At 50.1% G+C, this 12628-nt stretch overlaps 2 protein-coding genes across 10 annotated transcripts in view; one reads left to right on the top strand and one right to left on the bottom strand.

The window, feature by feature from the left end:
- The window catches only part of TTLL9 (tubulin tyrosine ligase like 9), a 49350-nt gene that overhangs the window by 13828 nt on the left and 22894 nt on the right, over positions 1-12628 (top strand). For 4 of the 8 annotated variants that reach the window (XM_073308717.2, XM_073308716.2, XM_073308728.2 and 1 more), the window contains exons 1-5: positions 1596-1672; positions 2607-2653; positions 9590-9682; positions 10691-10802; positions 11690-11875. In XM_073308717.2, the coding sequence (XP_073164818.1) occupies positions 1658-1672; positions 2607-2653; positions 9590-9682; positions 10691-10802; positions 11690-11875 (453 nt within the window). In that variant the 5' untranslated portion in view covers positions 1596-1657. Of the gene's footprint in view, positions 1-194; positions 323-1595; positions 1673-2145; positions 2240-2606; positions 2654-9589; positions 9683-10690; positions 10803-11689; positions 11876-12628 lie in introns of those variants that run through there. The other 4 variants (XM_078848310.1, XM_073308724.2, XM_078848309.1 and 1 more) reach the window with 4 other exon arrangements.
- Positions 6940-12628, bottom strand: part of LOC140896711 (uncharacterized) — a 29933-nt gene continuing 24244 nt past the window's right edge. Inside the window, exons 1-2 of one of the 2 annotated variants that reach the window (XM_073308735.2) lie at positions 8192-9235; positions 6940-7603 (exon numbers count right to left, since the gene is read on the bottom strand). In XM_073308735.2, coding sequence (XP_073164836.2) covers positions 7062-7603; positions 8192-8774 — 1125 coding nt within the window. In that variant the 5' untranslated portion in view covers positions 8775-9235 and the 3' untranslated portion in view covers positions 6940-7061. Of the gene's footprint in view, positions 7604-8191; positions 9236-12628 lie in introns of those variants that run through there. The other variant, XM_073308734.2, reaches the window with a different exon arrangement.

Raw genomic sequence — 12628 nt, 5'->3', positions numbered from 1 at the left:
AGTGGAATGCAAGGTCAAGGGATCACAGAGAGAAAGTGGCAATCAGGTACTGTCCATCAATGTCAGGGTGTCTGGGAACATACCATATACTGCATTCATGAGTACACTCCTTATTTACAGACATACCTCCATCAACCCACTCCCCAAGGCATGCCAGCTGACAGCAGTAACCACCTGCCCTGTTTGCTACATGCTCATGCCCAGCAGCGAGAGGCATTCAGGCAAAACTCCTGATCCAAACATTTCTGAACTTTGGAGGACTTTGGATCTGGTTGGGTGCTAGCCTGGGACTGAGACAATTGCGGTTTGATTTTCGCCACAGGTACTCCCTGTGTGACCTTGGGCAAAACCCTTAGTCTCCCTGTGCCTCCGTTCCCCATCTGGGGGGGGGCAAATCCCTTAGTCTCCCTGTGCCTCCGTTCCCCATCTGGGGGGGGGGGCAAATCCCTTAGTCTCCCTGTGCCTCCGTTCCCCATCTGGGGCGGGGGGGAATCCCCTAGTCTCCCTGTGCCTCCGTTCCCCATCGGGGGGGGGGGAATCCCTTAGTCTCCCTGTGCCTCCGTTCCCCATCTGGGGGGGGGGGCAAATCCCTTAGTCTCCCTGTGCCTCCGTTCCCCATCTGGGGGGGGGGCAAATCCCTTAGTCTCCCTGTGCCTCCGTTCCCCATGGGGGGGGGGATCCCTTAGTCTCCCTGTGCCTCCGTTCCCCATCTGGGGGGGGGGCAAATCCCTTAGTCTCCCTGTGCCTCCGTTCCCCATCTGGGGCGGGGGGGAATCCCCTAGTCTCCCTGTGCCTCCGTTCCCCATGGGGGGGGGGAATCCCCTAGTCTCCCTGTGCCTCCGTTCCCCATCTGGGGCGGGGGGGAATCCCCTAGTCTCCCTGTGCCTCCGTTCCCCATGGGGGGGGGGATCCCTTAGTCTCCCTGTGCCTCCGTTCCCCATCTGGGCAACAGAGATAATGGCGGTAAGTCACGCTGTGAAGCTGGATCCGTCACATATTGTGAGGTGCTCGGTAGGATGGTAAGGGGGGGGGCAGGCTTCGGTCCTTGTGACTTTATACCCTGCTGTACCCACTGTGCCTTTCGGGCGTTCAGCTCTTTGGGGCAGGGATCCCGTTCGCACGCTGCCTGCTGTACAGCTTCGAGCACCCGGCCCCAGGCCAGGGTGGAAGGGCGTGGACGGGGGTGAGCCTGCGTTTGAAAACAGGCTGCAGGCAGGTTGAAATAACGTCGGGTCTCTCTCGCACCCAGCAGCTGAGGCTTTCAAAGCCAGGTCCTGACACCACTGTGCCGGGGGGCGACGGGGGGGGGGGACGACACACGTGATCTGCCTTTGTGAGGTGGGGAAACTGAGGCCGAAAGAGCCCTTGACTGGACAAAGGTCTGACCCTCCACGGCAGAGGCAGGAACAGAACCCGTGACCCTGCAGTTCTTCCTCAGGCAAGGCGCCCAGAGGAGTCAATGGGGATTTGTCCGGACTCAAGGGCAGACAGAGGTTGTGGCGCCCCCCCCCGCAGCCCCCGGCCGCCCGGGCACGAGCCGCGGCACCTGGCCCCGCCCCCAGCGCGGTGGGCGGGGGAAGAGGTTGGTTGCTATGGGGACGAGACGCGCAAGATGGCGGCGGCTCGGGGGTGACCCCAACCGCGGGGAGGCGGCGCCATGGCGAAGAATAAGGTGAGGGCCGCGCGGCCCCACCTTCCCCTCGGGGTCACGCGGCCTGGGGGGGCCCGGCCCCCCCTTCCCCTCGGGGTCACGCGGACGGAGCGGCCCGGCCCCCCCTCCCCTCGGGGTCACGCGGCCCGGGGGGGCCCGGCCCCCCTGCAGCTGGGCAGGCCGCCCCACGGGCTGGGTACACGCACTGTGCCCCCCCGGAAGCGGCCCCTGGACACCCTAATAGCAGCCAGGCCTGTACAAATCTAGGGTCCCCCCCCGCCCCCCCCCCTTGCGACAGTGTTACTGGCAAAAAGAACAGGAGGACTTGTGGCACCTTAGAGACTAACCCATTTATTTGAGCATGAGCTTTCGTGAGCTCCAGCTCACTTCATTGTCACTGGGGCCCTGCGCGGACGCAGAATGTGTGTCCGCATCCAACCCGCCATCCTCAAACATGGTCCGCGGGTATAAAGCAGATCTCCACCGATTTGCAGGGCTCTGCTTGTAATAGTTGGTGTGTGCCTTAAAGCCCCATCTCCTGGAGGCAAGTGATTACAGGAAAATCACAGCTTTCCTTTTTATTCTAAGGTAAGTCTCTAGCCCTTGTGGTTGCAGGGAAAGCCTGAGAATGGGAACCCTAATAGGCTGACATCCAGAGGGCAAATCAAAAGAACACCAAATGCATTTTTAAAATATCTCATGAAGTGTTGGCATGGTTGTTATTTAAATGCCAACAGTGTGCTTGAAAACAGTCCCTGCTCTAAAAAGTTTGGGTCAGGTTCAGCCCTGATTGGCAAGTGCTGTATATGCCAGCATCCTAGTGAAAACTGTAAAGATACTGGTGAAATTTCACAGGACAAAGTGCCCTCCAAGGGGCTGTCCACAACTTATTCTGCACCAGCCTTATTCTCCCCATTTAATTGTTATAAGTTATTTTCTACTTGTCTTGTTGCAGAATGCAGGCCACAAAGGGTCTTATGGCTACCAGAAGCTGAAAGAACGGTGAGTGATTCTTTTTCTGAAGCGTAGATTGAATGACATGTTTGCATGTGGACATGAAGAGGGTGGGTATATGCTATGTATTACTTCACATTTGTTTCTCATTCCGAGAACTGGTCAGTGGCCTTTGTGCAATCATTGTTCCCTCCACAACTATTCTGATAAACAGGGTTTTGCCTGCCTTTGATGGTCATGCTTCTTTTCAAATAGGAATTGGTATTGTCACTTCAGTCATAGATCCTTGGGCTTGTATATTCCTTACTAATATATCTTTGTGATAATGATTCGAGTTGGTTGGAAAAATTCTGACAAAACATTTTTTGTCATAACTTAAATATTTTGTGGAGTCAGTGCAATTTTGGCAAAGTTCCTCCAGCAACTAGACATGTCTCAAAATATTTCCATCAGAAACTTGCCTGTTTTTTTGCCAGCTTGCCTGCCCAGCTCCTTGGCAGGCTGCTGGGAAGGATGGGTTTCCAGTGTCCATGGCTCTGGGGTAGCCCTCTAGGGGGATTATCTCAGAGTCTAGGACTTCAGGGCTCCAGGGTCTGCAGTTCCAAGCAGACTACCCCAGAGCCAGGGCTCCAGAATTTCAAAATGTTGGGGTTTTGTTCCAAATGGGAACAAAACCAAAATTTCAGAATCCCCCTGAAATGAGATCTATTTCTCTGCCCAGAACTAATCATGATCTTGCATCATCCCAAAGCATCCCAAATGTAATAAACTGATGTTCAGACTGTGTAGGGAATCATTTCATGCACAACTAAAATGCAGCTACATCTGGGGTGAAGTACGGCAAATAGTTAACAGTGCTTGGTAACAGTGCATAACAATTTAGCACAAGAAATAGACAGTATCAGTTGAATGAGCAGGGGGAATTCTAGATATGCAAAATAATTACTTGAGATGGAACTTGACCAGGACACTGAAATTAACCCAAAGTTTCTTGGTGTTTTTAATGACTACAGGTGGTCAGTACCTTGTTTTTGTATCATATTTGAAAAATAGTACCTCCAGCACCATAGCACTTCATAACACAATTAGGGGCATTGATTATTTACAGACTTAGAGGAAAGAATCAGTAGGACCATTTCTTGCAGGACACAGGTGTTCCTTGGTAGCCTACATCCAGTAGTGCATCACTGACCAACCTTTTACTTAATCTGCAGGGTTGGATGGGATCATAATACAAGGTGGTATGGCTAAAATGTAATTTTATCTAATATGTAGGCTATCTTATTGATTAGAGAAGCAGTTCTCAACCAGGGGTCTGAGGCCTTCTGGGGGGTCCATGAGTCATTTCAGGGGGTCCCCAAGCCACGGTGGGCAGAAGATCCCAGCCCCAGCGCCCTGTGGGGATAAAGCCAGGAGCCCCGAACCCTGGAGTCCTGTGGGGATAAAGCCCCAATCCCCCCCTTTCCACTCCGCAGGGCTAAAGCTGGGCGCCCCGGTGGGCAGAAGCCCTGAGCCCCCAGCCCCACAGGGCTAAAGTCCAGCATCCTATGGGGCAGAAGCCCTGAGCCCCCCATCTTCTCCCCCCCATACCCCTGCAGCTGAAGCCTGGAGCCCCACGCCCTTTCTGGAGTCTGCTGGGCCCTGGAAATTTTAGAGCATGTTGGGGGAAGCCTCAGGGTATGTCTACACTACGGAATAAGGTCGAATTTATAGAAGTCGGTTTTTAGAAATCGGTTTTATATATTCGAGTGTGTGTGTCCCCACAGAAAATGCTCTAAGTGCATTAAGTGCATTAACTCAGCGGAGCGCTTCCACAGTACCGAGGCTAGAGTCGACTTCCGGAGCGTTGCACTGTGGGTAGCTATCCCACAGTTCCCGCAGTCTCCGCTGCCCATTGGAATTCTGGGTTGAGATCCCAATGCCTGATGGGGCTAAAACATTGTCGCGGGTGGTTCTGGGTACATATCGTCAGGCCCCCGTTCCCTCCCTCCCTCCGTGAAAGCAAGGGCAGACAATCATTTCGCGCCTTTTTTCCTGAGTTACCTGTGCAGACGCCATACCACGGCAAGCATGGAGCCCGCTCAGGTAACCGTCACCCTATGTCTCCTGGGTGCTGGCAGACGCGGTACGGCTTTGCTGCACAGTAGCAGCAACCCCTTGCCTTGTGGCAGCAGACGGTGCAATACGACTGGTAGTCGTCCTCGTCGTGTCCGAGGTGCTCCTGGCCACGTCGGCTGGGAGCGCCTGGGCAGACATGGGCGCAGGGACTAAATTTGGAGTGACTTGACCAGATCATTCTCTTTAGTCCTGCAGTCAGTCCTATTGAACCGTCTTATGGTGAGCGGGCAGGCGATACGGATTGCTAGCAGTCGTACTGTACCATCTTCTGCCAGGCAGGCAAGAGATGAGGATTGCTAGTAGTCGTATTGTACCATCTTCTGCCGAGCAGCCATGAGATGTGGATGACATGCAGTCCTTCTGCACCGTCTGCTGCCAGCCAAAGATGTAAAAGATAGATGGAGTGGGTCAAAACAAGAAATAGACCAGATTTGTTTTGTACTCATTTGCCTCCTCCCCTGTCTAGGGGACTCATTCCTCTAGGTCACACTGCAGTCACTCACAGAGAAGGTGCAGCGAGGTAAATCTAGCCATGTATCAATCAGAGGCCAGGCTAACCTCCTTGTTCCAATAAGAACGATAACTTAGGTGCACCATTTCTTATTGGAACCCTCCTTGAAGTCCTGCCTGAAATACTCCTTGATGTAAAGACACCCGCTTTGTTGATTTTAGCTCCCTGAAGCCAACCCTGTAAGCCGTGTCGTCAGTCGCCCCTCCCACCGTCAGAGCAACGGCAGACAATCGTTCCGCGCCTTTTTTCTGTGCGGACGCCATACCAAGGCAAGCATGGAGGCCGCTCAGCTCACTTTGGCAATTAGGAGCACATTAAACACCACACGCATTATCCAGCAGTATATGCAGCACCAGAACCTGGCAAAGCGATACCGGGTGAGGAGGCGACGTCAGCGCGGTCACGTGAGTGATCAGGACATGGACACAGATTTCTCTGAAAGCATGGGCCCTGCCAATGCATGCATCATGGTGCTAATGGGGCAGGTTCATGCTGTGGAACGCCGATTCTGGGTTCGGGAAACAAGCACAGACTGGTGGGACCACATAGTGTTGCAGGTCTGGGACGATTCCCAGTGGCTGCGAAACTTTCGCATGCGTAAGGGCACTTTCATGGAACTTTGTGACTTGCTTTCCCCTGCCCTGAGGCGCATGAATACCAAGATGAGAGCAGCCCTCACAGTTGAGAAGCGAGTGGCGATAGCCCTGTGGAAGCTTGCAACGCCAGACAGCTACTGGTCAGTTGGGAATCAATTTGGAGTGGGCAAATCTACTGTGGGGGCTGCTGTGATGCAAGTAGCCCACGCAATCAAAGATCTGCTGATATCAAGGGTAGTGACCCTGGGAAATGTGCAGGTCATAGTGGATGGCTTTGCTGCAATGGGATTCCCTAACTGTGGTGGGGCCATAGACGGAACCCATATCCCTGTCTTGGCACCGGAGCACCAAGCCGCCGAGTACATAAACCGCAAGGGGTACTTTTCGATAATGCTGCAAGCTCTGGTGGATCACAAGGGACGTTTCACCAACATCAACGTGGGATGGCCGGGAAAGGTGCATGATGCTCGCATCTTCAGGAACTCTGGTCTGTTTCAAAAGCTGCAGGAAGGGACTTTATTCCCAGACCAGAAAATAACCGTTGGGGATGTTGAAATGCCTATATGTATCCTTGGGGACCCAGCCTACCCCTTAATGCCATGGCTCATGAAGCCGTACACAGGCAGCCTGGACAGTAGTCAGGAGCTGTTCAACTACAGGCTGAGCAAGTGCAGAATGGTGGTAGAATGTGCATTTGGACGTTTAAAGGCGCGCTGGCGCAGTTTACTGACTCACTTAGACCTCAGCGAAACCAATATTCCCACTGTTATTACTGCTTGCTGTGTGCTCCACAATATCTGTGAGAGTAAGGGGGAGATGTTTATGGCGGGGTGGGAGGTTGAGGCAAATCGCCTGGCTGCTGGTTATGTGCAGCCAGACACCAGGGCGGTTAGAAGAGCACAGGAGGGCGCGGTACGCATCAGAGAAGCTTTGAAAACCAGTTTCATGACTGGCCAGGCTACGGTGTGAAAGTTCTGTTTGTTTCTCCTTGATGAAACCCCCCGCCCCTTGGTTCACTCTACTTCCCTGTAAGCTAACCACCCGCCCCATCTCCCTTCAATCACCGCTTGCAGAGGCAATAAAGTCATTGTTGCTTCACATTCATGCATTATTTATTCATTCATCACACAAATAGGGGGATGACTACCAAGGTATCCCAGGAGGGGTGGTGGAGGAGGGAAGGAAAATGCCACACAGCACTTTAAGCACAGCACTTTAAAAGTTTACAACTTTAAAATTTATTGAATGACAGCCTTCTTTTTTTTGGGCAATCCTCTGTGGTGGAGTGGCTGGTTGGCCGGAGGCCCCCCCACCACGTTCTTGGGCGTCTGGGTGTGGAGGCTATGGAACTTGGGGAGGAGGGCGGTTGGTTACAGAGGGGCTGCAGTGGCAGTCTGTGCTCCAGCTGCCTTTGCTGCAGCTCAACCATACACTGGAGCATACTGGTTTGGTCCTGCAGCAGCCTCAGCATTGAATCCTGCCTCCTCTCATCACGCTGCCGCCACATTTGAGCTTCAGCCCTGTCTTCAGCCCGCCACTTACTCTCTTCAGCCCGCCACTTACTCTCTTCAGCCCGCCACCTCTCCTCCCGGTCATTTTGTGCTTTCCTGCACTCTGACATTATTTGCCTCCACGCATTCGTCTGTGCTCTGTCAGTGTGGGAGGACAGCATGAGCTCGGAGAACATTTCATTGCGAGTGCGTTTTTTTTTCTTTCTAAGCTTCACTAGCCTCTGGGAAGGAGAAGATCCTGTGATCATTGAAATACATGCAGCTGGTGGAGAAAAAAAAAGGGACAGCAGTATTTAAAAAGACACATTTTATAAAACAGTGGCTACACTCTTTCAGGGTAAACCTTGCTGTTAACATTACATACATAGCACATGTGCTTTCGTTACAAGGTCGCATTTTGCCTCCTCCCACCGCGTGACTACCCCCTCAACCTTCCCCCCTCCCTGTGGCTAACAGCGGCGAACATTTCTGTTCAGCCACAGGCAAACAGCCCAGCAGGAATGGGCTCCTCTGAGTGTCCCCTGAAGAAAAGCACTCTATTTCAACCAGGTGACCATGAATTATATCTCACTCTCCTGAGGATAACACAGAGAGATAAAGAACGGATGTTGTTTGAATACCAGCAAACATACACTGCAATGCTTTGTTCTACAATGATTCCCGAGTACGTGTTACTGGCCTGGAGTGGTAAAGTGTCCTACCATGAAGGACGCAATAAGGCTGCCCTCCCCAGAAACCTTTTGCAAAGGCTTTAGGACTACATCTAGGAGAACCGCATATGCCAGGGCAAAGTAATCCTTTCACATGCTTGCTTTTAAACCATGTATAGTATTTTAAAAGGTACACTCACCAGAGGTCCCTTCTCCGCCTGCTGGGTCCAGGAGGCAGCCTTGGGTGGGTTCGGGGGGTACTGGCTCCAGGTCTAGGGTGAGAAACAGTTCCTGGCTGTCGGGAAAACCGGTTTCTCCGCTTGCTTGCTGTGAGCTATCTACAACCTCCTCCTCATCATCATCTTCTTCGTCCCCAAAACCTACTTCCGTATTGCCTCCATCTCCATTGAAGGAGTCAAACAACACGGCTGGGGTAGTGGTGGCTGAACCCCCTAAAATGGCATGCAGCTCATCATAGAAGCGGCATGTTTGGGGCTCTGACCCAGAGCAGCTGTTCGCCTCTCTGGTTTTCTGGTAGGCTTGCCTCAGCTCCTTCAGTTTCACGCGGCACTGCTTGGGGTCCCTGTTATGGCCTCTGTCCTTCATGCCCTGGGAGATTTTGACAAAGGTTTTGGCATTTTGAAAACTGGAACGGAGTTCTGATAGCACGGATTCCTCTCCCCAAACAGCGATCAGATCCCGTACCTCCTGTTCGGTCCATGCTGGAGCTCTTTTGCGATTCTGGGACTCCATCATGGTCACCTGTGCTGATGAGCTCTGCATGGTCACCTGCAGCTTGCCACGCTGGCCAAACAGGAAATGAGATTCAAAAATTCGTGGTTCTTTTCCTGTCTACCTGGCCAGTGCATCTGAGTTGAGACTGCTGTCCAGAGCGGTCAGAATGGAGCACTCTGGGATAGCTCCCGGAGGCCAATACCATCGAATTGTGTCCACAGTACCCCAAATTCGAGCCAGGAACGTCGATTTAAGCGCTAATCCACTTGTCAGGGGTGGAGTAAGGAAATCGATTTTAAGAGCCCTTTAAGTCGAAATAAAGGGCTTCATTGTGTGGACGGGTGCAGGTTTACATCGATTTAACGCTGCTAAATTCGACCTAAAGTCCTAGTGTAGACCAGGGCTCTGAAAGAAGAAGGTTGAGAACCCCTGGATTAGAGGATAACTAGAAGGTCTGAACTATCAAAGTAAAAAGGGGAGTGAGATGCTCTGCACTTCAGGAGATTACATTATATTTACATATACTGGTTAAGGCATACATGAAAATGATTTTGGTTGTCTCAACATAGTTCATTTTAAAATTAATTTTCTTTATAGGCTTCCCGATGATGCTCGACACTATAGTATATAAACGCCTTGCCTATATTAATGAATTTATCTTCACAACACTTCTGTGAGATAGGAAAGTATTATTATCATTATTGTACAGATGGGGAGCCTGAGGCACAAGAGATTAAGTGAGTTTCCTAAAGTCCTACAAGGAGCCTGTGGCAGAACAAGACACAGAATCCAGATCTCCATTTGTGGCAGGCTTGCTCTTGGACTTCATAGAGAGTATGGTGTCTTTTTTTCCCTCCCCACAGAGAACCAAGAGCTTGCATCCGATTCAAATGTGCGCTCACAAACACCATCTTAGATATCCTGCGCCAGAGACCAGGATGGATTGAAGTAAAAGAGTAAGCTCCAAATTCTTTCCCTTTGCAACTGGTTAGCCTTCCCTATTCTTTTGTCATATTCAACTCTGGCTCCACTAGAATTTTCAACCAAGTTTGCAAATGTGTGTCTAACATAACTCCTTGTCAGTTCATGCTGAACTTTGTTGTATTGCTGCTGTGGACCAGGTCATATGAGTTCAGCATCCTTTCAACAAAGTGTGGTCAACCCTTTTTAGAATGAAGGCTGGTTGATTGGTTTGTTGAAGCTGAGTGACACTGTGCACATCAGCAGAACATTTGATCTCAATGCTGCTTCAATGAGGGAAGACAAAGCTGTGTTTGACCACTGTTGTTAAATGTGGTTGAAAATTACAGTGCAATACAGTCTCTTTTCTCTGCCAGTCTCTCTCATTCCTGCTTAATTTAGTATTGCGATCATTTATCCTGTCTCTAGCTTTTTCTTTCTTTCACTGATTTGTTGTGTTTGAAGACTAGGAACTGCTGACTATAGTTTTTCAGTTTTAGTTCTGTTGCTATTGATCTGTCATCCCTTAAATAGGATCTTATAAATACAATTAAATAATGTAGTACTGACTCAGGGGGAAGACTGCCGCACATTGAATTTGTGGGAACTGACTTCAGTGGAGTTGCCTGGTTGTAGATGACTCTATTCTAAGTCCTGCTTCTGCTTTTCTAACTAATTGGATGATTTCAGTTGAACTCCTGGTAGTCAAGAATCAATATGATAACTGTTTTTTTTATACCTAATACGTTGGTATGTTCAGACCAAACCAGGCTTGGTTATAATGGGAACTATTAAAATTCAGAGCCTAAACTTTTAAAGAACAAAATAAACAAAAAAATTGATTAATCATGTGTACCAAGGCTTTTTATTAGCCTGAAAAACTGCAAGGAGAGAAGGAAGCTGTGGTGGTGATGACAGGTGGTGGCTGTCAAGAAGGGTGGGTGTGGTGATGACCTAGAACTTAGTGCTTGCCTTACCGGCTGTGTCTCTGCCTCTTTCTATAGGGAGGGTGAGTGGGATTTTTACTGGTGTGATGTCAGCTGGCTTCGGGAGAATTTTGACCATACCTACATGGATGAACATGTTCGTATCTGCCACTTTCGGAACCACTACGAGGTAAGAAACCACTATGAGTGAAATATATGGGTCAGGATGGTTTTGGGGAAATAGTTTTGGAGAAATAGTCGTAAACTTCCATGGGAAAAGCTTGTTGATGGAAACTACCTTGGAATATTCCCTGCCATGAAACCTAATACCTCCTGACTGCTGTGCTAACTCCTCCTCAGAATTTATCAACCTCTGTCACTCCAGGAAACAGAAGAGTGGCTCTGCCCAGGAACATTACACTAGATTTATTGTATTCCACATCTGATAAATCTCATGAAGGCTGCGCTGGACCATCTCAGGAATCCAGGACCAACTCTACACTACAAGGACAACTGTGTTGTAGCACAGTTCTTCCTTGGGACAGTTCTAGCATAGTTCCAGAATGTAGCATGTTCAGGGCTTTAGCAGAAGCAGAAACGCACGTAAAGTCCCATGTGCACTACAAAATGGAACTGTGTTTTAAATATATCTGAGAACAATTGTATTGCAACCAGGTCATCTGAGATGGTTGTATTTTCAGTATAGACAGGCCCTAAAACTTGGTGTTTACCTTGGAAATCAGCATACCTAAAGGCTTTAGACCAGAAATAATGCACTGGGGATTGCTACAGCTTCCCCTTGCTCCTCCTGAGAACTAAAGAACAACAACAAAAAACCCAAACCAAAGCCCATGCACACACCAACCATGCAGGCTCCTCCACAAAGAAGGAAAGAATCCCTAACTTTACTCATTGGTTTTCTCAGTTAGTTAACCTCCTATGGCATCGCTGCTGAGATCTATTACCAGATATCACCAGAAACATCTCATCTCCTGGGCAATTCAAGTGAAAGAAGAGTGATGATTAATTTGTGTTAACATTTGCAGAGTCTGCTCTTGTATTTCTCTTTCCACTCAGCTGACTCGTAAGAATTACATAGTGAAAAACCTGAAGAGGTTTCGGAAGCAGATAGAAAGAGAGGCAGGAAAACTGGAGGCAAGAAAATGTGACTTTTTCCCCAAGACCTTTGAGATGCCATCAGAGTACCACTTGTTTGTGGAAGAATTTCGCAAGAATCCTGGCATCACCTGGATTATGAAACCAGTAAGTATGGTCCTGTCCCAGGGGACAATTCAGAGGAGATATTGCTCACTTGGGTGTTCTGTGGGGAGAGAAGAGTATGCACACAAATCCATAGCAGGCATTGCTTAGCCAGGTGGTCATAGGCGCCGACTTTTATTTTTCCTGGTGGGTGTTCCACCCCAACTCTGCCCCCAAGGCCCCGCCCTACTCCACCCCATCCCTCGAGGCCCCACCCTCACTCCGCCTCTTCCTGTCCCCTCTCCCCCGAGGCCCCATGCCACCTGTAGAACAGCTGAACAGCTGTGGCTGGTGGGTGTTGACCACCCCAACTATTTTTTTCCAGGGGTGCTTGAGCCCCGGAGCACCCTGGAGTTTGCCTGATTCTCTCCTCACTTGCAACAGTGTAAATCAGGAGCAACCCCAGTGAAATCCGTGGACTTACACTGGTATAAAATTAATGAGCCACAGGTGGTTCACCAGCCCAGGAAGTAGTCTGAGTGGCGCTGTGATTCAGCAGCAGATATAAACCCAATCTGACAAGCCAGAGAAGGCACGTCAGACTGGCAGTGCCAGCAGGAATCTGAAATGCACTCCTTGAATTGAAGAGGGTACTGCGAAGGGGTAAGTCTAGCTGGCATAGCTGTACTGGCAAAGGCGCTATAAACAAGACCTGTATTAACCATGTTCTGGGGCAGTTAATTTCCCTTGTTTCTTGAGGAAGAGGAGTTAGTGAGGGGGCATGATTGGAGGGCACCTGTGGGAGGGGAATGATCT

The sequence above is a fragment of the Lepidochelys kempii genome, chromosome 13 (genome assembly GCF_965140285.1).
Source record: "Lepidochelys kempii isolate rLepKem1 chromosome 13, rLepKem1.hap1, whole genome shotgun sequence".
Taxonomy (NCBI): domain Eukaryota; kingdom Metazoa; phylum Chordata; order Testudines; family Cheloniidae; genus Lepidochelys; species Lepidochelys kempii.
This window is presented reverse-complemented; position numbering and strand designations above follow the sequence as displayed.